The sequence below is a fragment of the Balaenoptera borealis genome (assembly GCF_965194805.1).
Source record: "Balaenoptera borealis genome assembly, chromosome: 1".
Lineage (NCBI taxonomy): Eukaryota > Metazoa > Chordata > Mammalia > Artiodactyla > Balaenopteridae > Balaenoptera > Balaenoptera borealis.
In genome coordinates, this window is record NC_138860.1 from 35,335,948 (window position 1) to 35,360,600 (window position 24,653).

General features: G+C 46.8%; 1 protein-coding gene and 1 long non-coding RNA gene across 9 annotated transcripts in view; one reads left to right on the plus strand and one right to left on the minus strand.

The window, feature by feature from the left end:
• LOC309631101 overlaps positions 1–24,009 on the minus strand; it is a 148,561-nt gene extending 124,552 nt beyond the window's left edge. For 7 of the 8 annotated variants that reach the window (XR_014246056.1, XR_014246057.1, XR_014246058.1 and 4 more), the window contains exons 1-3: positions 23,963–24,009; positions 19,275–19,356; positions 18,189–18,301 (exon numbers count right to left, since the gene is read on the minus strand). This is a non-coding gene — a long non-coding RNA (uncharacterized lncRNA). Of the gene's footprint in view, positions 1–11,483; positions 13,247–18,188; positions 18,302–19,274; positions 19,357–23,962 lie in introns of those variants that run through there. The other variant, XR_014246063.1, reaches the window with a different exon arrangement.
• On the plus strand, positions 7,408–17,873 carry FMOD (fibromodulin). The gene is made up of 3 exons (XM_082396907.1): positions 7,408–7,764; positions 10,490–11,477; positions 15,975–17,873. Exons 2-3 carry the CDS (start codon positions 10,499–10,501, stop codon positions 16,124–16,126), a joined length of 1,131 nt encoding a protein of 376 aa, XP_082253033.1. The 5' UTR covers positions 7,408–7,764; positions 10,490–10,498; the 3' UTR covers positions 16,127–17,873.
• Positions 24,010–24,653: the final 644 nt, after the last annotated feature.

Here is a 24,653-nt window from a genome sequence, read left to right on the forward strand (position 1 = left end):
TTCTTCTAGTTCTCTGGAAAGAAGGCAGCTCCTTCTAATCCTACACCCCACATCCCATTTATCCCCTCAAACCAGAACATGTTTGCTCCTGGAAGATGTTGTTTTGTTGAAACTTATGAAATGGGGGGCTGGAGGAGGAGGGGGCAATGGATTTGGAGAGAGGGGCAGGTCCAAAGGAAAGTAGCAGGCCAGACAGAAATGCCTCAGGGCAGGTGAAGTTCAAGAACTTTTTGTGAGGCTGGCTGCTGGCAGGGACGTAGAGGAAAGAGCAAATTCTCCCACAAGGATGTGTTTCTTAAAGCAGTTGGGGATCTAAAAAGTGGGAGGAAGGGGGGGAGAGAGTGAAGCTTTCTGTATCTTGACTGAAGATGAAAACAATTTCTATTCTTGTAAATTCCCTTAGAAATACAGCCTCAGGAGGATTGGGAAAGGAATCTATTTCTTCACAAAGCTTTACCAAGCTGCCTGGCTAGGAGCCATTGGGCAGTTTCTCTAGCAAGAAAGTTGTGCAAGAAGCAACAGTGTCCCCTCCTCAGGCTACAGCAACAGACATAGGGAGCTGGGCCTGTCAGTTCCTGCTCTGGGTGACCCCACAGCCACCATGATGCACAGGGGCAACCCCCCGCCCAGCTGTCCTCCAGTGGCCGAGGAGCTCGTCAGCCAAGGTGAATGACCTAAAATTATGCTGTTCAGTTGGGGATTCCTGGGATTCATGATGCCCTGGAGAAGCATGGCATATCTGGGGCACCATTTTTACTAAAGGAGATTTTTTTGGGGGGAGGAGGGGTAATTTCTATTGAAATAAACATGAATGCTTTATGAAACAAAATTCAAAATTCAGATGATATTTTTACATTAAATGTGAGATTTCAGTTTGAATGATCTGCTTTGGATTATGTTCCTTGATCACATTCATTCTCTCCTTTTCTGGGTACTTCATAAAGAAAAGTTTGAAAAGCTCTTCTTTTTGGAGCTAGATGTTAGGATGACCTCTATCTTAGAAGTCATCATGATCATCCCCCTGCCTCCGGATAGCACTCTCAAACCTGGTTTCACACTAAAATCATCAATCAGTCCACAAAAAGATGTCAGGCTCCAACTGCAGAAATTCTATTCCATTTGTCTGGAGTGGGGCCTGGGCCCGGGTGTGTTCCAAAGCCACCCCAGTGGCTCCCATGTGCAGCCGGGGCTGAGAACCACTCCTCCTAAATGGAGGGCTGTATTGTCAGACTCCTAGACCCTTTGGGCCTGCTAACCCCTATTTCTGTTTTTTCTTACAAGTGTCAGGTATTTAGTCTGCTTTCTTTCCAGGTTGTCACCAGCTACAGTCCTACTAAAATTGTCTTCCCTCTGACCTTCCCATAGATTAGGATACAAGGCCCTATTTTTAACCAGTTCCGGGACAAACACGCAAGGTGAGGAAAGGAAATGACATTTTCTAAATGTCTCCCATGTGCCAGGTGCTGTGCTAGATACTTACAATTGTTTTAAAACCACCCAAAGAGCTAGGTGTTAACATCCTCATGCTACAGATAAGGAACCTGAAGGAGAACCAAGGAAATTAAGGGAACCAAGGAAATTAAGGGGCATGCTCTAGATTCTGGGATTCAAAGCCATTCTGTCTGACTCAAAATCCCTGTCCTTTCCAAGACAATGACAATATATTGCCCTTCCTCTTTTTGTTTTTAAGGAATTTTTCTTATTTGTTTTTTATTTAATTGTTAAACTGTTGTTTTATTTCAGGGACCACAGAAGGAACTAGAGTTCTAGATATCTCACACAGTACTAGGGATCATTATTCCTGGTCTTTGCAGACCTAACTGAACTAGATCCAAGCCCAACGACCTTTGGATGGGTTCATGGGACCTGTTCCTAATTCTTGCTTTGAGGACTCAGCCTCATCCATCTCCAGGTAGGAGTTAACCACTCTCCTCAGCCTGAGGGTATTCAGAGTGGTGCTACCAGTTAGGTGGTATTCTCTCCCCAACCCAAACCTGATTCTTACACTCCTGTCTGGGAAGGAGCTGAGGCATCTCCTCTTGTGGGCTGCTCTGTACATGGCTCTTGAATCCTGACCTTTCCATCACCCTCCCCAGATAAGTAAGATATTTCCCTATCTATCCCCCAAAGATATTTGCACATGTCTGTGGAGGGTTCTACACTGACCTTATAGTCACCTTTCTTGCCCTTCCTTTGGGCAGTTCAATAATTCTAGCCCTGAAAGTCCCACCTCTACCCTTGGCTAGCTTCTCTCCGATTGGTTTAAGTTACCAAAGTATGTTTACTACCCTTTAGTAAAATCCAGCTTCTTCACCTTTCATTTATTCATAATGCTTAGAAAAGGGCTAACACATGCCAGGCACTTGGCCAAGCATTGTACTAATGGGAGGCACAACGACATTGCCTCATTCTTCAGGGAGCTGACAATCTACTAAAATGACCAAAGGATGCTACAATTTATCGGAGGTCCACGTGTGGCAGGCTCCCTACTAGGAGCCTATGTCCTTTATGTCATTTAGTCCTCCCAACATCTCATGAGGTTAAGGTTATTGCCCCCATTTTACAAATGAGAACGTTGTCTCACTGATGTTTAGCAATTAGCCCAAAGTCACAGAGACTACTTTAATAAGTGGTAGAGCTGGAATGTGAACATGTATCTGTGTTCCCAACCCATGCATTTTCCTTTACTCTGGAGATTCTATATAGCATACTGGTTAGGAACTCAGACTCTAGAGGTGGATAGACTTAAGTTTAGAATCCAAGCCCTGCTGCTTTTAATTGCTATACGACCTTGAACAAATGAATTAGCCTTTCTGAACTTCGGTTTTCTCATCTGTAAAAGTTAGATATGAAAATACCTATCTCATAGGGTTGTGGTGAGAATTCAGAAATGGTACGTGATATTTTAGAGCTAATATCCAGACCTGGTCTCACCTACAGCCAGGTAACATCCATGACAGGTCCCAGCATCCTGGGAACTGGTCTATGCTACACCTGTTCTCTCCAACAGCCCCAAGCACAGTCTGAGGGGAACCATTACCTCATTTGCAGAACAAAGAGGGATGTCACATACTGAGTCACTGAATAACCAAACCCTCCAGGTTTCAAATTTCAGGTTTTCTCCTCTGCCTCCTTCCTCATTTAGGTATCGCTCCCTGAACCAACAACCTCTCTTTCCTGATTCAGATACACTCATATTTTCCAGAAGGTGATCTTCTGGAATCCATCCTGTATGTCCTCATCATGTTAATAATAGCAAGCATGCAGTAAATATACAGTAAAATAAGAGATGCTATCCATTAAATAAGAAAGGTTGTTCTCTGTCTTATTTTTAAAGAGCTTATTAGAAGGAAATTCTGAAGCCCTCAATGCATTTCCCAGAACTTGGAACTTGAGGTTCCAAGTTCCTATTCTCCTACTGCATTTGAAAGAAAACAAGCTTTCCCACCAGCTCCAACATCTTTGTTTCATCCTCTGTAGAGAGGAGACTATCCATGGTGAGGACTTCTAATGACCACTCAGTGCCAAGGGAATAAGGGGAAACATCTCCCTTGGAAACTCTGAGACACCACTGTTGGGTGCCAGTATAGCCAGGACTTCCCATCAAAACCTCAGACTAGTAAACAGTCCCTCTCTGACATCAAGAGTTTTCAGGATGGGCAAGCAGCAGCGCCTGGATTGTATCACCATGATCATCTTTCTACTGACCTCTTTATATCCAACTCAATAATTCTGTTTGGGTGGATTTCAGGCTTACCCCTCATCCCTTGGTTGTTTGGGATCAGAGGCTGTTTTATAAAAACAGTGGCTTTTGGGTTCTGTGAAGGTTGAAGAGGAAGGGTTTGGCGGCCACAGGTGCATAACTCTCTTTGCTGGTAGGAATTTGAATCAGAAGGCACTTTGTCTCTTCCAGACAGGGTGGGTCCAAACATCAAAGGCAATCAGCTTTGCCTAGTGGTTGTGGCTTAACCTGTACTTTTCTGGGTGGGAAGGAAATAGCAATGACATGAACCCCTGGAAAGTCTAACTGGCCTGAAGGCCTAAAGGTTTTCCTGGCCTGGTTGGTGGTGGCTGTTCTACCAAACATTGGGTTCTGAAGATAGGCAGACTCTGTAGGGAGCCAAAAATATAGTTCACTTTATAATACTTTACCAATTACCTACTAAGCGCCAAGCACTATATGCCCAGCTGGGGATAGAGGCTACAGAAATGAATAACATAGCCTCTTTCTTTAGTTTGCTTGCAGTCTAGTAACTGGGTAGTGCTGGCTTGACACCTCCCAGAAAGCACCAGTGTCCCAAATGAACTTTCTTCACATGCGGATTCCTTTGGCAATCTGAGAGACATCAGGATCCCCTACTTGGTTTCCTATATTGAAATCAAGCTCTGAGGGCCTAGATCCAGGAACCAGGCAAACAGAGAGGCAGTAGTCAAAATGGAGGTTAGAATCCATTGACAAAGGAATTTTTGAACAGTGAATGATTCCCTGAAACTCTTCCTCCTGACCTGGTCTCAATCATCCCCTCCCTCTCTTCTTCCTCCCAAGCCTACCTTGAAACAGAATAGAGGACTAAAGACCTAGTGCAAATCCACATGGGGATACTGTGTTTTTTGGTAGATCTTAGTTGGAAAGAATCCCATTCAATGTTTGGCCCCCAGACTCTACTGACTTTCATTGTTACTAAGTGAAGTATTATTCGGTATGCTGGAATTTTAAAAAATTAACATCTGTACCTAATGGGTGTATTTGTCCAGGCTATCTAGATCCAGCTAAGGAGTGTCTCTCAGGCCCAGTTGCTGGAACTAGTGTTTTCCATTGAAAAGTGACTGCTTTCTAGACTCAAAAATGATGGGAAAGTTATCTGTGCCTTCTTTATAACCATCTTCACATTAAGGCCACTCTGCCTCCCTCATGAGATCAGAGTTTGCTGCTTATACATCTGCTTTATTTTGAGCAGGTATTCTATCAAAACCTTCTTTGTGTCCCGAACACTTAAGAGCATGCCAGGCACAGAGTAAATGCTCATATGTATTAAATTGAAATGAAATATGTGTGGGGTCAGGAAGAGAAACCCGGTATCCCAGCCCCCTCTCATCTTTACAATCCCCTGTTCCCAAATTCAAGCAGATTGGGCCACTGTAATTAGCTGCACTCCATATTAATTGAGTTCAGCCCTGACAGCAGGGTGGTCATTACCCCCTACACTCCACCAGTCCTCTGGCCTTGTGTTGTGAGAAAGGTCTTTGGAGTCATGCAGGTCAAGGTTCAGATCCTTGTTTTACCACTATCCAATCACTTTATATCTGTGATTCCCTATTTCCAACACAAAATATCTACTGTGATTATTAATGAGATAACATACGTAAACCATCTAGTTTATAGTAGGTAGTCAGCAAAGGCCCATTCATTATATTTAATCTTTTTAAAAACTCTTTGAAATTCCTGAGGAGACTGGGTCCCTAATAAGGACCTTTCATATTATGTCAACAGCTCAACCCTATTGGAGCAACCAAAAGTGCCATTCTTTAAAATTCAAATTCTAAATTCTTCAAATTCAAATCTGAGGCTTTCTCAATTGGTACTTTTAAAAAATAAGGAGCGATTTAAAAAAAAAATAAAAATAAAAATTAAAATTAAAAAAAAAAAAAAAAAAAAAAAAGGAGTGATTCAAATTCACACCCTTGTGCATTGTTGGTGGAAATGTAAAATGGTGTATCCACTATGAAAAACAGTATGGCAGTTCCTCAAAAAAGTTAAAAATAGATACCACAATTCCACTTCTGAGCATATAACCAGTATAATTAAAAGAAGGATCTCAAAGAGATATTTTTACACCCATGTTCATAGCGGCATTATTCACAATAGCTAAGAAGTGTAAGCAACACAAATGTCCATTGACAGATAAATGGATAAACAAAATGTGGTATATGCATACAGTAATTACTCAGTCTTTAAAAGGAAGAAAATTCTGACACACACTACAACATGGATGAACCTTGAGAACATTATTCCAAGTGAAATAAGCCAGTCACAAAAAGACAAATACTGTATGATTCCATTTATATGAGTCATGCAGAGTAGTCAAATTCATAGAGGTGGAAAGTAGTTCTTTCTACTCTGGTGGTTGCCAGGGGCTGAGGGAGGGTGAAATGGGGCATTTTTGTTTAATGAATATAAAGCTTCAGTTTTGAAAGATGAAAAAGTTCTAGAGACTGGCTGTACAGCAATACTTAACACTTTTGAACTGTGCACTTAAAATTTGTTAAGATAGTAAATTTTATGTTATGAGTTAGTTACCACAATTTAAAAAAATTTAAAGGGGTGTTCCTTGGATGTTAGCATGAGGCAGTTAGTTGAGGAAAGAGCATTCAGGATGCATGGGTTCATCTAAGCTACTGAGATTCTAGGTAATCCAAATTCTTCTAGTCCCTGAACTTCCAGTTCAGACTCATACATCTAACTGCCTGCATGCATCTCCACTGGAATGCCTAACAGGCATCTCTAACTTAGACTCTGTCCCTCCCCAGCTTTCTAATGTCAGGAAATGGTGCTACCACCCAACCAGTTGCTCAAACTCAAAATCAAGGACTCATCCTTGACTTCCCCTAACTCCCTATCTGGTCCATTTTCAAGACTCCTTGTCTAAAAATACATTGTTCCCTCTTCCATTGCACTAGCCCAACCTGCCATTACCTCTCAACAAAGGCGGGCTAGAGCTCCTGCTTCCACACTTTCCTGCTTTTTGCCACACAGCAGTCTCTCCCATGTGCTTTTAAAAAAGTAGGTCAGATCTTTTCACTTCCTCTGCTTAAAACAGGTTGCTTTTTAAACATTCAGAATAAAAGTTAAATCCATTCCATAGCCTAAAATTCCCTTCATGGTCTAGCTCCTGCCTGCTTCTCCGACCTCATCTTCCCCTTACTCAGGGTCTCTACATCTGTAAAATGGGCACAACAGCAATCATCTCTGGGCCAGGGGCCAAACACAAACTACCTCACAGAGTCCTTGCTACAACTCAGCAAGGTACTTGTTGCTAACCCTAAGATCATCATGAGACAGGCGAAAGTGCATGAGGCTAGTGAACAGTAAGTGATCAACAAATATGAGAGTCCCTTTCTTCCCTTTTATCCCAGTGGGGAGAGAGAAACCCTACAGCCCAGACAAGTCTACACTGGTCAGGGATGGAACTGGAGCCAGAGCCAGCTGTCCTGTGTCCTCTCCCTTGTCCATTAGCCTAACCACCTGCCCGTAGAGGGCGCCGGAGCCCAGAAGGGTGAGCACTAGCTCTCCGGTGGGACCCGTGGGTTGCTGAAAGAGTTAAGATGCCTCTTCCCAAATCCTGGCCCTCCCCATCCCTGCATCTGCCCTTGTGGGTTTAATGAGAAATCCAGGCGCTTCGTAAGAGACTGTACAAATAACTTCTAGGGCGCCACTAACTCATTCAGCAGAAAGAGACCCTGAGCTGCCAATGCTTTAGGGAAGATGAGTGGAAAGAAGGTGGTTTTTATAGCGTCAGGCGGACAGCAGGATTTTGCGTGGTTGAGTGTGAGCTCCGCCCCTGCAGCAGAGCCGAAAAAGCCAGGATCCGGGCTCCTCAACCCCTCTCTTCACAATATTTGATTAGGAATTTGGGGGCGGGCCCTGGCCTGGCACAGACACACACACTCTCAGTAGACACCCTCACTCCTCTCCCTCTCACACACTCTCCAACCAAGGAGGCCAGACAGAGAGACGTGGTCATTCTCTGAAAGGTTCAACTCGAGGTAAGTCAGTCATTTTACTTCAGGTTTTGTCCCTGGTAGTTCCATAAAGGAACAAGAGCAAACAGGCTGGGGAGCAGGGAAAGGGCCGGGCGGAAGGAGTCATTCGTCCTTCTCCCATCTGGGCTGTGTCCCAGGATGCTGGAGCGGGGAAAGGGGAGTAGAAGGAAGGGTTTCCAACATGCTACCTTTGTCCTACAGTTTCTTTCTGTTGTTGGGGGACATCCAGTTCTCAGGCATGAAAAAGTGAAGGGCCAGGTATCTAAGGTAGCCAGCTCTGCCCTACTACTACTCAGAAAGCCCACCATCCTAGCCCTGTGTCCCTGCAGTCTCTCTTCAGAAGGGTTGTGGTAACTAAATTCTGTTATGAGAGCGGAGAGGGAGTTTTGTGTAGTGTGTGTGTGTGTGTGTGTGTGTGTGTGTGTGTGCACGCGTGCACATGCACACTTGTGTGTTGCTGGGGTGAAAGGGAAAGAATACACAGAAATGTTGAGACTTGACCAGGTCCAAGGAGCTGTGAAATGGGGATCCAATTCAGGTTAGGGAATAGCTCTGGTTTGACCTCCTGGACTCTGACAGAAGGGAGAAATGGTTCTCTAGAATGGAGAAATGAAAGAACAGCAGTAACTCCTGAGTAAGCTCCCCCCAACTCAGAGAGTGCCAGTCCTAGAAACTCTCCACCTCACAAAACTCTGAGCACAGGAGGGTCTCTATCATTGGGGGTGGGGGGGTGAGGATTTAAGAGTATAAACCTTAGATCAACATTGCTAAGAGATGGGGGTAGGGTAAAGAGAGGAATAAGGTGCCACCAAACCCTTTTAGCAGTCATGACTCCAAAGGAGAGTCAAGTGGGCAGGAAGCACAGCCCTGGAAGGCTGGGTCTTGAAGAGGAAGATGGCTCTTGTCTGCCACGGTGCTTAGTCTGGAAGGAGAAATGAAGACAGAGGCTCACTGTGCCAGCCTCCAGACAGCCACCGTGATCCTGCAGCAGCCCAGAGCTGAGCATGGAAAAATGTGCTGCTGGCAATGGGCCATTCCATCCGTGTTCCCCTGGCCAGTGCCAAGGCCCAGCCAGCATGCCCAGGCAGTGGGTGGCTGGGTTGGCTCCTCAGAAACACTGTGGGCTCTTTGTCTGAGGCTGCCTGAGGATGAGCCAGGTGCCTCGCCTCTGCAACCCAGAGGCTAATGGAATAAAGTGGGCCTAAGGGAATTGTTTTCAGGGGACAGAGAGGTCTGACAGAGCCGGTGGCCAGAAGGTGACTAGATTGTCACCATTAGGGTCCTTCTCATCGGTTCATTGGATTTGATGTTGGCTTTTAGACTCTTTTCTTTCTCCTGTCCACAGTTGCCAACCCCAGCAAGGGCCAATAGCAACGTGAATGGCATACGTGACTATTCCCAGACCAAGAAAGGTTCTAAGGTTTTCTGCCCAAGGGTGACAATCACCCCTCTGGAAGGTACCCATTGCTCACAGGGGTTATGCAGTGCTTTGGCTATAGGTATTCAGAGTAAGACATCCAGCCTGATATGCTACCCCATGACCCCTCATCTTCCACTCCTTCAGCTTCCCTCTCAGGTGACACCAAACCCACACTTCTCTCTAAGCCCACCCTGCTCTCATCTCGCTAGCATAACAAGCTCGAAGGCAATGGGCTGCCAGGAAATGTGGGGGTCTAGATATGGAGCCTGGTAATCTGGAGGTAGCTTGGGATGGGAGAGGAGGATGCCAGAATCCCATTCTAAAGCCATGTTCCCTTGGGCATACTCAAGAGTCTTCAATTCCTGTTCCATTGTTTGATGTTCCTCATTCAGTCTCTTGGCCCCATTTGGCTCTTGCATAATGTCCATGGTGGAGTGTGAGAAGTAGTAACACTTTACTGGACGAGTGCACTAAGACTTGCATGCACTCAGTACCCACTCTAGAAGACAAGTGCCATACCTGGGTGGCAGTGGCCCCAGTCTGGAGGGAATCTATAACTGTTACATGAAGACCCTGTGCCAGCCAAGTTGCATGTGTAGCCACAAACTGCCAACCAGAGAGTTTCCTCACCAGCAGACTGTTATAGGTGCTGGCACTGTTACAGATGCTGGCACCACAAGCCCAAGCCTTGCGGCGGCTGCAGGGGGACCACAACCTTCCCCACAGACTCAAAACAGAAACCCTCTGCCTTCCCAAGTAGTTCAGATCTTCCCCTTTGAGATCTCAAGCCACTTCTGGATGTTTCCCAGAGATATGGAAAGAGCCAGAGGGCTTTTTCCTTGGACTCTTGGGAAACATTATGTCCTGGGGAGTCCAAACTGGATGTGAATTCAGGCCTAAAGAGTACCCACCACCACTACCACTCCCATGGGAATTGCTGTGGCCTTTCTAGCTCCCCCAACAGTACCTTCAGGTTGCTAGAGGTTCCTATGGACCTGCCCTCCAAAAAAAATGCAGCACTTCCATTCAAGCTCCTTCTAATCTCAAAGGCTATGTTTCTGTGACTCTATGACCAGAGGAAAATGCACCTAGCTCCCCCCAGACAGCCAAGTTTCCGCTGGACCAAGTGTGTAGAGGCGGCACTGGGAGGAGGCCCAGAGGAAGTGAGAGCAAGGCTCCTGCTCACAGCTGTTTGCTGCTGAAGTCAGGTCTGCAGAGCTCAAAGACTAAGGCTCACCTGCTCTGCCTCCCTGCCCCCCTAGAGTCTCACTCATGCCTGCTTACTCTGTTCTCTCTCCCTTCTTGCAGAGAGACAACATGCAGTGGGTTTCCCTCCTGCTGCTGGCAGGGCTCTGCTCCCTTTCCCGGGCACAATATGAGGAAGACACCCACTGGTGGTTCCACTACCTCCGCAACCAGCAGTCCACCTACTACGATCCCTATGACCCTTACCCTTATGAGCCCTATGAGCCTTACCCCTACGGGGGAGAGGAAGGTCCAGCCTATGCCTATGGCTCTCCACCCCCACCAGAGCCCCGCGACTGCCCCCAAGAGTGCGACTGCCCCCCCAACTTCCCCACAGCCATGTACTGTGACAACCGCAACCTCAAGTACCTACCCTTCGTCCCCTCCCGCATGAAGTACGTCTACTTCCAGAACAATCAGATCTCTTCCATCCAGGAGGGCGTTTTTGACAACGCCACTGGGCTGCTCTGGATTGCTCTCCATGGCAACCAGATCATCAGTGATAAGGTGGGCAAGAAGGTCTTCTCCAAGCTGAGGCACCTGGAGAGGCTGTACCTGGACCACAACAACCTGACCCGGATGCCTGGCCCACTGCCTCGATCCCTGAGGGAGCTTCATCTCGACCACAACCGGATCTCGAGGGTCCCCAACAACGCGCTGGAGGGGCTGGAGAACCTCACGGCCTTGTACCTCCAACACAACGAGATCCAGGAAGTGGGCAGTTCGATGAGAGGCCTCCGGTCACTGATCTTGCTGGACCTAAGTTACAACCACCTTCGGAAGGTGCCTGATGGACTGCCCTCAGCCCTTGAGCAGCTGTACCTAGAGCACAACAATGTCTACTCGGTCCCCGACAGCTACTTCCGGGGGTCGCCCAAGCTGCTGTATGTGCGGCTGTCCCACAACAGTCTCACCAACAATGGCCTGGCCTCTAACACCTTCAATTCCAGCAGCCTCCTTGAGCTCGACCTCTCCTACAACCAGCTGCAGAAGATCCCCCCAGTGAACACCAACCTGGAGAACCTTTACCTCCAAGGCAATAGGATCAATGGTGAGACTTTGGCAAAGGGGAGTGGGGAGGGCTGTCTGCTGCATTGGAAAGACCCAATTCTGAGTGCTGGGGGCAATACAGAAGAAATAGAAGTAGGGGAACCAAAGAGTACCAATGAAGTAAGCTGAAAACCCTGCCATACCCCTGTACAAAATGGTACATAGTGGCATACTCTTATACTACACAGCAGAGCTAGGAAAAGTCAGTGGGAGAGTGGGTTGGTATGGAAGAAGACTTCCCAGAAGAGGTAAGTCTCAATTTAGGTCTTGAGAGATAAGCGGGCATGGGCTGGAGGAACACAGGACTAAGCCATTCTGAGAAACGCAATTGCCACAAACAAAGGGCCCAGTCATTTAACAGGCCACCTGGAGGGGGCAGCCAGGAAATTCGTGTGTCTAAGAGGAAGGGGTCATGTGTTAAGCAGTGAGAGAGGAGTTTGGAGAGGTTTGGGAGGGGGCAGTTCATAGACAGGGGGATTTAAGTTGAACTTCTATGGTCCATCTCAGGAGGAAAGTGTGCTGTTAAGAAACCATGGTATCTGTACTTTCTCACTGACCCAGAAGAGGATGAGCTCTCTGTTTCCACCTGATCTACTCATGCCTCGACAGCCTGGTCTTGTGTTTGGATGTTTATTTGCTTTTTAAACATAACAACTGGTGGACAAGCATTTGTAGCCTCTCAGAGCTGAATGCAGCACTTGCTCTGGTTGGTTCTGCCTGGAGCACAAGGAGCCCCTGGTGGCAGGGCAGAGGCCCCCTAGGGTAACATGAGCCTGACCACCACAAAACCCTGGGGTGGTGGACAAGGACAAGGGCTTCTTGTTTTCCAAGCTCTTCCCAGAAAAGGCCTAAAGTGCTGCCTCTCTGTCTCCAAGAACTAAAATCTTCATTTCAGATTGGATTATCTAGTTGATTTTCAGCTCCCTCTCGGGATCTTGTGTTCATAATGTGCTTACATTACCCCAGGGCCTCTGATATCTTAATCCAGCTGGAAGGTACAGAGCCAGATTTTAACCTCTCTTCCTCTGCAGCAAAGTACCCTTCTCCCTGGGGAATGAAGGACTCATTAATGACCATTGGCAAAGGGCTTTGAAGCAGAGCCTGCTGAGAGCAAACAGCACCATCAAAGCATGGATAGGGACTGAGTCCACAACCTCTCCCATCAATACTTTCTCTCCCTGTGCTCAGGGAACAGATCAGTCGTTTGGCAAGATGTGAACGAGCTAGACAGCCCTCTGAGTGAGAGAGGCACCAGTCCCAGAGGTTGACTGTGAGGCGGGCAAGGTGAAGAGGTGCCTGGCTCTCTAGTTGGAAGTGCAAGACACCATCATGTATAGGGCAAACTGTTTTGTATTTAAAGTCTCTCTTTCTTTGGGGGGTGGGGGTGTGGGGGTGCGGGTCTTCCTATTCCCAAGGCAGGGTTCTCTGGTCTCTAAGATGTTGCATGCTGCAAAGGGTTTGACATTTGCTTGTAGCTGTCCATCATCCCACCCAGAAGTCACCACTACCTATCTGTCACTCATTCTAAATACAGGAGGATCGTCACAACAGAAACGTCATATTGTATACTGTGTTTTATCAGAGTTTGACCTTGAAAATGTGACAACAAAGAGCGGCTGTCATGGGAGAGAAGCCATTAGCTATTGCCTAACTGTACAATCAGTGAAACTTGGGGTGGGAAAGTCTCCACTGCAGCAGCTTGTCACCCGGCCTTCTTGCAGAACCACATCTGCCGCGCAAATACAAGGCGGTTCACCCCTTCCAAAAGCTCTGCCAAAGATAAAATCACTTTAGTCGAGTGTCTCAAGGTCTTGCAAGAAAGTTCTCCCTTAAGTCAAACCTAGAAATGTCCAGTGTCTACCCCAAATCCCTTCTTGTGCAATTTAAGCCAAAGCCCCTTTGTCTGGTTATCTCCCTCTTAGTCTTCTTTTGGCAAAATAACACCAACTCCTTATTTTTCTTAATTAGTGGATTAATACATGTAGAGTGCTTGGTTCGCCTGGCATATAATTGAAAAAGCGATACACAGTAACTATATTATAAGCTTTTCTTCTCATTGCCACTTTGAAATTGCCAGGTACAGTTTTGTTCTGTTTTATTTTTTTCATCGCAAAGATGGGGAAACTGACACACAGAGAAGGAAAGGCAATCTCTTTAGGTCACCCAGATCTTGTAGCATAGCCTCTACCATCAACATCAAAGGACTGAAAGCCAGGCTTCTCTAGCTGAGAATGGAAGGAGTATCTCTCCGACTCAGACCACCAGCAGGAAAGACAGTTCTCCAAGCTCAGCCCCTCGCCTGGGCAAATGTGAAGGAGGTCTCCCTGCACAGCTGGTCAGGGACCCAGAGCAGGGGTGGGTGGTGAAGGTGGGATATTGAAGCAACCCTCTGAGAGGCGAGCTAAAAGGACAGGAGCTGAAGGGTGTGCAGGGGAATTAGGCCTGGCCCTCTCCCTCCCCCTTCCTTCTTCCATTAGCATCTCCCTCAGTTTTTCCAGCCTGGCAATAGCAGGAAACACAGCTCAGAATGTTATTCAGTAGCTCTGAGATCCAGAGAGCAGGGCGGGTATACCAGGAGGAATTTGGAAAGACTTTTGTCAGAATTTAATCTGGGATGGAAAGTGTCCTCCAGAGTCTCCAAGCAGAAGCCCCTGTCCTATTCATGAGCTTAGGGAAGATAAACAGGGGGGCTCACGGTGCTCAGCCTGTGGATAGAATCTATACATGCTGTGTGCTGAACAGCCCCTAAGTGCTCAACAGTTGGGATCCAGGACTTTAGCAGGCAGTCTGAAGGCCCCAGGATGGTGTAGAGAATCTATGGTGGAACCCCTAAGTGCAGTCCCCCGACAGGGTTGGAGGTGATATTTAAGCTGGGCCACTTTACTTCTCCCCAGCCCAAGCCACTCCACCTGTTCCATCCAGACACCATAGGCCTGGCCCCTGGCCTTGGCTCTGCCCCCAACCTGTCCACCTGGAGGCCACTTGATCTATTCCCTGGGACCAGAAAGGAAACATCCAAAAGCATTCCAGGTCTCCACCCCCCTCCTCTGAGTGCTCTCCAAAGAAGGGTATTTCCTGTTCTTCTCATTATTCTTTGGGGCTGGGTTTTCTACCTTACATTTGCAGTACAAGTTAACTGGCTGCAGCCTCACCCCACCTCCTCTCCGTCAGTCTTGACAGAGACTGAAAACAATTGCTAGTGCTAATTTAAAAGACAATTTCTTCATCTATCTAAGCTCTCCATACTGTCTTCCTTGCAACCTTCATGTTCATACCCATAATCTCTCCATCCACAATGCCCTCGAAGGTCACCTCTAGGAAGAGAGTCAGGAAAGCCTTCCTCCCATTCCTCCTGCCCAGCTCCAGGCTGACACACAGCTCCTGACCACTGTGGCAAGCAGAGGAATGCCTCTGGTTGAAGCAAAAGCAAGCCCAGCTCTGGGTCTGCCTAAGTGTTACAGCCTACAGAGACCCGACAGGTAACCTCACCCAAAGCCCCTTTGACATGAGCCACCTTCCTGACGCTCTCACACACCATGTTGAAGGCAGCCTCTAGGGGCTTCAGCAGCTTCTCAGTGGTGACTCTGGCTGTCCTTGCTGGAGTTTTAGCTGAGTTCTTGGTTTTTATCCTTCAAGTTCCTGACCCAGTAGGCTAGAGACAGAGGTGGTTGATTTGTCCAAGAGGACAACCAGAGGGAGAACAAGGTGAATGGTAGCAGAAGGATTTGTATTTAAATCAAACAGAACTACTGTATCAATTAGGATTGCATGGTTTGGAGGGAAAATCTTCATAAAAGGGTACTTCTTTTGAGATCACAAAAAAGGAGGGTAAACCATATCATATTAAATGCGGGATGCAAGGGATTATTTATTTGACTTTCGAGCTCCATAGCAGCCCTGTTCATCTATCAGTCTCCATCTCCTTAAACCTCAGGGCCTCGCTCACTCCTTTGGCTTTACTCAGAATGTACACGGACAACGCCCTCAAAGCTCTGAACTCAGAGACACTTGTCTCTCAGTCTAGATTTTCTCTCTTTTATTTCCTGCCACTTTCTCTATCTGCAAAGTGTTAGGAAATATTCCAGATTTAAGTCCCTGCATTTCCCCAGTCTTCCTTCTCAAGGCAATTCGGAAACACCCTCCTCTCCAAAAGCAATCAAAGCTGCTAGGGTTCGTCTTTGACTGCCTTCTGCTGCCACCTGCTGCCCATAGATGGGAAAAGATCAAGGCCTGGCTGGAAGGACATTCCAGGACATTCCAGGGTCTACAGAGAGGGATGGGTATGAGGTGGAGCTACACAGGCAGAGACCCCACTCTGTCTCCGGTTCTGCCCACTAATTGGTGTAAGTATGACTCTGATCCTGGAAAGTGCCTGCTCCACCCAGCCGAGTTCCACCTCTCACATTAGAAGCTTCACAGAGGCTGTCTGGCCTCACTGCGGACCCAGGTCCCTGATCTGGGCTTCTCCGACCCACCCCCGCCCCTCTTGTTCCCACAGAGTTCTCCATCAGCAGCTTCTGCACCGTGGTGGACGTCATGAACTTCTCCAAGCTGCAGGTGCTGCGCCTGGACGGGAACGAGATCAAGCGCAGTGCCATGCCGCCCGACGCGCCCCTCTGCCTGCGCCTTGCCAGCCTCATCGAGATCTGAGCGGCCCACGCACTGGGCGCAGGGCCAGAGCCCCCATGCCCCTCTGCATTTGGCTTGATGGTTTGGTTTGGCTTTTGCTGGAAGGTCTGGGACAGACCATGTGACAGAAGTCCATGGGCTCCCTCTACAGTCTTCTTCCCTGTAGGCAAGTTTAGGTGGAATCAGGGGACAGGCAGCCTTCTTCTGAGGGACATGAAACTCTCCTTTCCAGGACAGAAGTGGTGGCAGAGGGAGTAATCCCTGAAGTCCCAACCCCAGAAATCTCATTACCCATTCTTCACAACGATCTGGTGCCGTGAACCCCTAAAATTTGCTTGAGCAATAGTACATAACCTTACTTTTTAAACAATCACTGACTCTGTCTGTGAGCAGCGCTTGACAGCTCTCCCATGTGCTGGGCTAGTTGTGCAGTTACTCTGGGCTCCCACTCGCCGCTTCTCAGTATATACCTCTTGGCCAACTCCCTCCTCCTAAGTCCGCCTCATCCACTCAACATTGCCCCACAGACACCTCTTCTCTCCTTGGGCAGAGGCAGGAGACCCCAAGGCATATGCTCATCTGCCCAGTTCCTGTGCAGAGAACTCACACTCGTGTCTGAGGTTGGAAGGACACCAAGAGTCACCTCTACACCAGAGGTCACCAGTATGATGACCATGTCCTTGGCTTGATGTGGGAGGAGAAAACCAACCTCAGGCTTAGCTAAATGTATGGGGCTATATTTCAGCAGCTAAGCAATTCTTTGAAGGTGGATCAGACTTCAAAAGAGGAAAGGCTGTGGACTCAGCTGGAGACTAGTTTGGGCTTGACCAAAAAAAAAAGAGGAAAGGCCAGATTCTGCTTATCATCAGCATCCATAATGGAGGGAAACACACCTCGAACTGGCTGAATTGAGGAAGCAGCTGCAGTAGTTTCATTCTTAGCCAGCACTCTCTGCATTCCCAGCAGCTCCCTACTTGGGTCTTTATCTTCAAAGGCAGAGTCCATGCGGTTCTCAAAGCATGAGAGAGGTAATTTGTCCTCTCCTCTTATGCAAGCAGAAAGGTCTATATCCTGATGGGAGAGACAGACTCCAACCAGCCCTGGACTTGCCAAAGGAGGAGGCTGTGGTATTAATTGTTTTGGTATCTGTACTAATTGTTTTGTCCTAAGGCCACAGTTAATAGTACCAGCTCTGGCTGGAGATGCTCATTGGGTCAGTGAAGCCCAGGCCAGGCAGCCAAATCTTGCCTGTACTGAGCACAAAACCCTCTGCTTCCACATCTCTGAGCTACACTCTCATTACTGAAGATGGCTGTTGCTTTATAGCTTGGGTGGAGAGCAAGTAATTCTTCCCATTTCTGAAAGTAGTGTTGTCCGGGGACCTAACCCTTCTGCTCTTTGGGGTACCATTGGGAGGGAGCCATCCAGCCATGGCCAGGGACTGCTTGAGGACAGCTAGCCCTAATCTGCTCCTTGCCCAGATGCCATTGTGTCCCTGATACAGTGTATGCTTGGAAGCAGTTTCCCTGAAAAGGGAAGGGGGGGATACTTGGACTGCTTCTTGGCTCCAGACCCTGAAATCCACAAAAGCCAAACCAGCTCATTTCAAAAAAGGAGCTCTGAGGTGAGGGGCAAGGCTGTCCCTTGCCCCAGGGCTCTTCAGAAAGTATCTGCATGTGAACACCATCATGCCTCTATAAAGGATCCTTATCACAGGAAAAGCATGAGTGGTGGCTAACCCAACCAATAAAGTTATTTTACAATTGCATCTGCAAGAATGGAGTCAATTAAGGCAGACACAGAAGGGTTACTTTAAGAGAGGGTCACATAAGCCTCAGACTGGAGGAGCCCACTTTCTCATCTATTCTGCTTGGGTAGATATAGCTAAGAGGTTTTTAAAAAGTCACCTGTATAAAATCTCTAGTTAGCAAACTCTGTGCTCTGGAAGTGCTTCTTTAAGTCTAACTTCAGTCTCACTAGCTCCATATTTCCTTCCATTTGGTCCCCAAGAGATAAAGAAAAAAAAATTTTTTTTTTCAATCATTCTATCATTTTTCTCCTTCAACCATCCTCCCTTGTTTACCCAGTAATTATGGCGCTGGTGGGTCCAGAGTATTGTTGTCTTAACCGCGCCTGCCCTCTAGTGGCAACTATGTAGAACTGAGGGCAGTCAAGTACTGCAAAGCCAAGTTGGGCCTGGAAAAGGAAAATAAGCATTCAGTAGCCCATCTGCTCTTTCATTCAACTTCTCAATGCACATTTCTTGAAAGCCTTTAAGAGCTAGGCTTGTGCTTTTAGGACAATTCACTATTTTCTAATAGAGAAATAACCACAACTGATATTTACTGAGCTGAATATATTATTTACTGAAGATATTCACTAATATATTCTGTGAAATTCTCTTTCTAAATCCAGTGTTTCTCAAGAGGGTAGCAGGAGTGGATTATCCATCAGGCTCTGATGGATAAAAGTTGTCTCTTTTCCTTTAAGCTACCATTTGATCAGTACTTACATGTTAGGTGTTTTATTTATGTGGCTTCATTAGCATTCCTAAACATTCTATGCCAGAGGTACTATTATTTTCACTATTTTATATAGATGGAGAGACTGAGGCACAAAGAGGCTGAGATCACCCAGGAAGAAAGCATCAAGGCCAGGATCTGACCCCAGGTCATCTCTCTCCCCAGCCTGTCAGTTTTGCTGTACTGTTTCTACTGTGCTAGCCTGAAGATCTCTGTGTTAGTGGTGTATGCAGAACTACTAGGAGTGTGGAGGATGCTTGGTGGTAGATGGGGTGTCACCAGTGGGGGGAGGCCATACGACTTTATTTTTTGTGGACCTAAATCCATTCTGCTAGCATTCACAGTCCCATTATGAATTTTCCAATTAAAATTCACTCTTTATCAATAAATATTTACCACAAGCCCTTGGTCAGGCACTGGGGATACTGCAGACAATAAAAGCAAGCCTTCCTTGCCATTGGGGGATTTATAATCTGGTGCAGTGACAAGCAGTGAACTAAAGAGTCACCCCAAGGACCACATAGTTACAAACTGAGAAAGGGCTGTGAAAGAGATGAGGATGGGTCTACATGAGGATTATCAAGGAGCCTGACCTAGTCTGGAGGATCAGGGGCAGATAATCAGATATGGAGGGAGAGTGTACTTACCTAGATGAAGAGATGGGAGGAAAGTCCAGCAAAGATAACAGCATGTATAGACCTCCTAATGCAGGAGGAAGCTTCCTGGACACTGAAAGACAGCAAAAATGGCTGGGGGCACAGCGGCAAGGAGCAACGAGGCTGGAGCTGTAGGCAGGGGTAAAACCATCTACTGCCTTTATTCTCTTATTTCAGACACAAGTACCAAAAAACTTTACCAACATTCCAAAGCCCTGGCTCAATCTCACAGTTCTGTCTTCCAGCAACTAGTGGGCAGATCTCACTTTGCGCCATCAGAGTCTTTTCTGAAACTTTTAAAGGTGGCAATCCATGCCCACTTTCTCCCATTCGGCTCTGATCAGTACCGAGCCCCAGTGGAAACTTAACCAATAATCAAAGCATCAGAAGGTATGGTGTAACCAGGGAGTCTTGACATTTGTGGACCCCTTTGGCAGCCTGCCAAAGCCTATGGACCTCTTCTCAAAATGTTTTTAAAGGTATAAAATAAAATCCATTGGATTCCAAAGGAAACCAATTACAATGAAGTACAGTTATCAAAATGTATAAATATTTTAGATCATATATATATATATAAATGTGTATTAATGTCATAAAAAACGAGATCCAGCAACAAGTCTAAATAACTACAGTCATTTCGAAGTGCAAATGAGCATGAATGTATGTATTTTCAATAACTGTAATGTGATATGAAAATATCTGTAATTTCAGTTGGTGACAAAGCTTCAGGTTGCTAATACTGCAGTGACTTGTTACCTTCATAATTGAAGGGAATGCTAAATTTCAGTTAGCAGTGTGAAAAAGGAAGATTCAGCGTTTTCTCATCCAAGTTCTGGGACCCTCTCTAAATTAAGCCATGAAAAGACAGGCAGAAAGGCAGATCATAGGGGAAAGGCAAGAAGAGAAAGCAAATCATGGTCTTGTCTCTCTATAAGCACAGCTCAATCATTCAACAATTTTTTTCTGTATGCAAAACCCTGAGCCAGATAATGTCAATAGTTGGTGCATTTAGTGTATGAAAGAATGAATGTAAAGGTCTCCAGGTACTTGCTGTGGAATTTGGTGGAGACAAAAATAACTAACTTGCATTACATCCATAGGGGAAGTAGAGAGTTGTTTGTGTCTTTAAACTTTACAGAGTAGCACTTTCTGTATTACTCTGCTTCTTTCAGTGAACATTGTGTGTTCAAGATTTATCCATATTGATTCTTGTAGTTCCAGTTCATTCATTCTAACCATTGTATGAAAACACCTAAATTTATTTCTCTATTCTCCTTTTGAGGGACGTTTAGATTATTTTCAATACTGTAATGTTAGAAACAAATAATGCAGTGAACATCCTTTTATCTGTCTCTTTGAGATTGCATTTGAGAGTCTCTCTAGAGTTTACATCAGGATTTCTTTACAGTGCGCTACTGGCATTTGGCTCTGGATAATTTTTTGTTGGGCAAGGGGTGGGGGGACAGAGTGGACTGCCTGTAGGATGTTTAGCAGCATCCCTGGCCTCTATCCACTAGATGCCATTAGCATCTGTCCCCTCCCCAGTCCAAATCAAAAATATCTCCAAAGTTGCCAAATGTTCCCTTGGGGGTCAAAACCACCACCAGTTAAAAACTACTGGTATATATGCCCAGGAGGGAACTGCTAAGTCGTGAAATATGAACAATTTACCTCTACTAGATTCTGTCAAACTGCTCTCCAAAGGGGTTGTACGAATGTGCACTCTCACCAGTTGTACATGAGCCTCCATTTCCCCACATCCCCATGATGCCAAATACTGCTTCAGATTTCAGTAATTTGGACAGTCTGATGGATGAGACTTGGTATTGATATTTATTTTAATTTGCATGCCCATCTTTTTTTTCAAAGATGATAGCAATTACACTGATCTACTCCTTCTTAGAAGCTATACTGAGTCTTTGTTGACAGTCTCCAAAAAGGAAAGGAGCTAAATCTGCTGGGCCAGCACAGAGAATCTGGAGCTGGAATCTGCCTGCTGAGCATGCAGCAACAGAACTGGTCCTCCACCCCATCCCAGACTAGCTCCCTCCACCAAGAAGGCTGGGGGGAGCCCCAAAAGGGACACAGCCCTCTGTGCTGTGGGGAAATGTGAGCAACTTGCATCTTTTCTAGTCTAGCTGGCCGTGGGAGCAAATACAGAGATTAGAAGGGGTAGGGAGGTGGTCTCTCTTGCCGGGGACAGGGGGCTGGGAATAATAGTACCCTCAGTGTCCCACCCAAAGCCCACCCCAGAGGAGCTGCTGTAGCTACAATGGCTGTGATGGCATTTGTAAGCAGTGGCAGTGGGCAGGTGCAGATGAGAAAGCATCAGGAACAGGTAACTACATGAACAGTAAGTGAAGGGCAGCATCAAAGGTGAGCATCTCCCCAAACTCAGGTCACAAGACATCAGGCCATGACTCATGAGCATTGGCGAAGACAGCAGTGAGGATGGTTTGTAAGACCCCACACCCCACCAAGGACAGAAAGAGAGAGGTAAGAGGTAAGCAGTTGTGCTAGCTGCAGTAAGGCACGTCCACCTATTGGCTCCATTGTCACACCACCAGATCATCCTTTACTTGTAAGATAGAAGAGGATATGTGGGGGACCCACAGTCAATACGACACATCATTTCATGTGTTAGTTGGGCAAACTGGTTAGACTGTAAATTCTTTAAAGGTAGAGATCGTGTCATATGATCCCTCCATATATCTCACAACAGTTAGCACAAAGCTGGGTTCATAAGTTTTTAATAACAACTGTTGGATCATATTTCTGGGAGCCAAATGGAAATAGTAGCATAAAATGGATTTAATAGCCTGTTGCACACACCCACACCCACACCCACACAAACACACCCCTTTTAATTTCCAAAAAATATGAAGTGCTTTCAACAGTATGACCCCATTTATTTTCCCAAAATATCTATAAAGTAATGAGACAGGTCTGATACACCCACTTTACAGATAGGGTAATTGAGACCTAACACTTTTTATTGACTTGCCCCTAATGGCATATACTCAACACTGAAACCCAGGTCTACTGGCTTCCCATTGAACTACACCCCAGTGCTGTGTGCCTCTTGCATCCTCCCTGTCCCCAGCATCTGGCACCACTGAGGTGCCCCAGACACATCATTGTTTTTGTTCTTAATAATGCAAAACATCAACAAAGGCCACGTCTGACATCAACAGGGTATGGCAGGTGATAGAACATGGCAGGATGACCACTAGGGGTCTGTGAGCACTGAATTGCCAGCCTCCGTGTTCACTGAAGAAAATCTATGGACCAGTGTGTAGCATGTGGGGGAGAGGCAAAGACTGCAGAAAAGATGAGTCTCTGAGCAACAAGAAAGGACTTCAGTGGAGAGTTTTGGGAAAAACTTAACAATCACACCTTGGTGTTAATGTAAGTATATGGAGAGGTCAGGTAGGGCACCCCACGAGTCTGTGAAAAAAAAGGAGAATGTTAAATCCTACTAAAATGGGATTATTGTAAATCCTCAGATGCTGCTGTTCTAAAATTTTTGAGAGGGAGTAATTTGAAGAAAAGTCCTTGACTCTGAGCTTCCACTGCAGGGGCACAGGTTCGATTCCTGGTTGGGGAATCCCGCATGCTGAATGCGGCCAAAAAAAAAAAAATCTTAAGAAAAGTCCTTGAGGAAAAAAGAATCCTATCTTGCCAACAGATCTCTCCCTTCGTAAAATCTATGAGCTAAAACAGGACCCATGTGAAGGCTGGGGGCTGTGAGACTGTGCTAAGCTTTATTCTGAGTCCTAAATTGCTTTACTGATAGTAATTTTAAATGTCCCTAGAATCTAGTTGTTATCCCTAGCACCTAAACCAAGAATGGGGGGCTGAGATTAACTGTGGGGAAGTAATACTCATTCCTTCTTTATTAATATCTAAAATAATATCATTTATTAGGCATTATGTGTCAGGCATTTTGTCATAATAATGCTAGGAGGTAGGTGCTATTATCATTAGCATTTTTCATTGGTAAAAACTGAGGTTCAGAGAGGTGAAGTATCTGCTCAAGGTCACACAGCCAGTAGCAGTGGCAGAGCTGGAATTGTACCCTGTCACCGTCTCTAGAGTCCTAATCTTGATGTTACTGTGCTAGGTTCTTTGAATATGTATGTATGTATGTTTGTGTGCATTGAGGTGGGGGAACAAAGTTATTCAAAATGCTTTCTCTTACAAAGCTTACAATGTATGTCCTCAGAAATGTATACTCAACTAAGTCTAGGAGGTTGTTGCCAATAGGTACAGTGTAATAAAGCGGATGGTTAATTTGGTTTTAGAGAATGGGTGACTGGTAACACGGCCCTTAGGAGGGCGTGAGCACACACAGATATACAAGAAGAAAACGAAGAGGGCCCGAGTAACAGACTTGGGAAAATAAACGCCCAAATACAGAGGGACTTCGGAGAGAGGACCGAGGAGGTTTCAGAAACCCAGAACCTACAAAATTGCTCAAGAAAGGCTGCAGCAGCCCTGCAGTCGGTCAGGCTGTGAGGAAGGCCTGAGAAATGGGGGAAAGACCTAAGCTTTAGGGACCCGAGACGCTCTAGCAGCAGGTGGCGGGAGGGAGGGGTTCCCGGCACAGAGGCAGCCACTCCTCGGCCCCTCCCCCGCCTGCCCTCTCCTGGTGAAAGGCCCGATTCTCTGCTACCTACCCGCGTAGCACCTCCACTCCGAATACGCGTAGTGTCTCGCCTCCCCCCGCCCTTTTTAACTCCTCTCTGCCAAACCTCGACATCAGGGAGGGCTTTGACTGGTCCGCTGTGCCCCATGGCCAGCCAATCAGCAGCTTGTTACCAAGGTGGGGGCTTCCCAGAGCGGGCGGAGGCTGCGGCACCACCCAGTTGCCAAACTAGGAAAACCAACTAGCTAGCGCGTTTGGTCGCGTTTCAAGGTCCCAGGCAGCTTCTCCGTAGGGACTGAGGGACGTGGATGATTGGCCGGGGGCTCCTCCCTCTGCCCACATCCGGGAGGGAGGGAGCCAAACACCTGCCTGCCCTCACGCCCCCAGCCTCCCCATAGCACCACCCTTGCTGTGCACGTCTGAGTCCTGGCGGCCCGCGCGGGATCAATCTCGGCTGTCCCCGACTGAAAGCCGTCGCCATTGCCCCCCAGGCGTGTTGAGGACGGGAGAACTGCCTCGCTGGAAGGTGCAGAAAACAAGCCCACCTCACACGTTTGAGGCCGACGAGACTGAGAAGTGAAGACAGGCTGAGATGCTGTATTGCACTGTGTGCCCCACAGTGACCAAGTGACCAAATCATTCCACATGACCTTGTGGCCTGGGCGGGGCTAGAGTGGGCAAAGCCCCAAAAAGCAGAAGAATCAAATCTCAAGTCCCCTAAG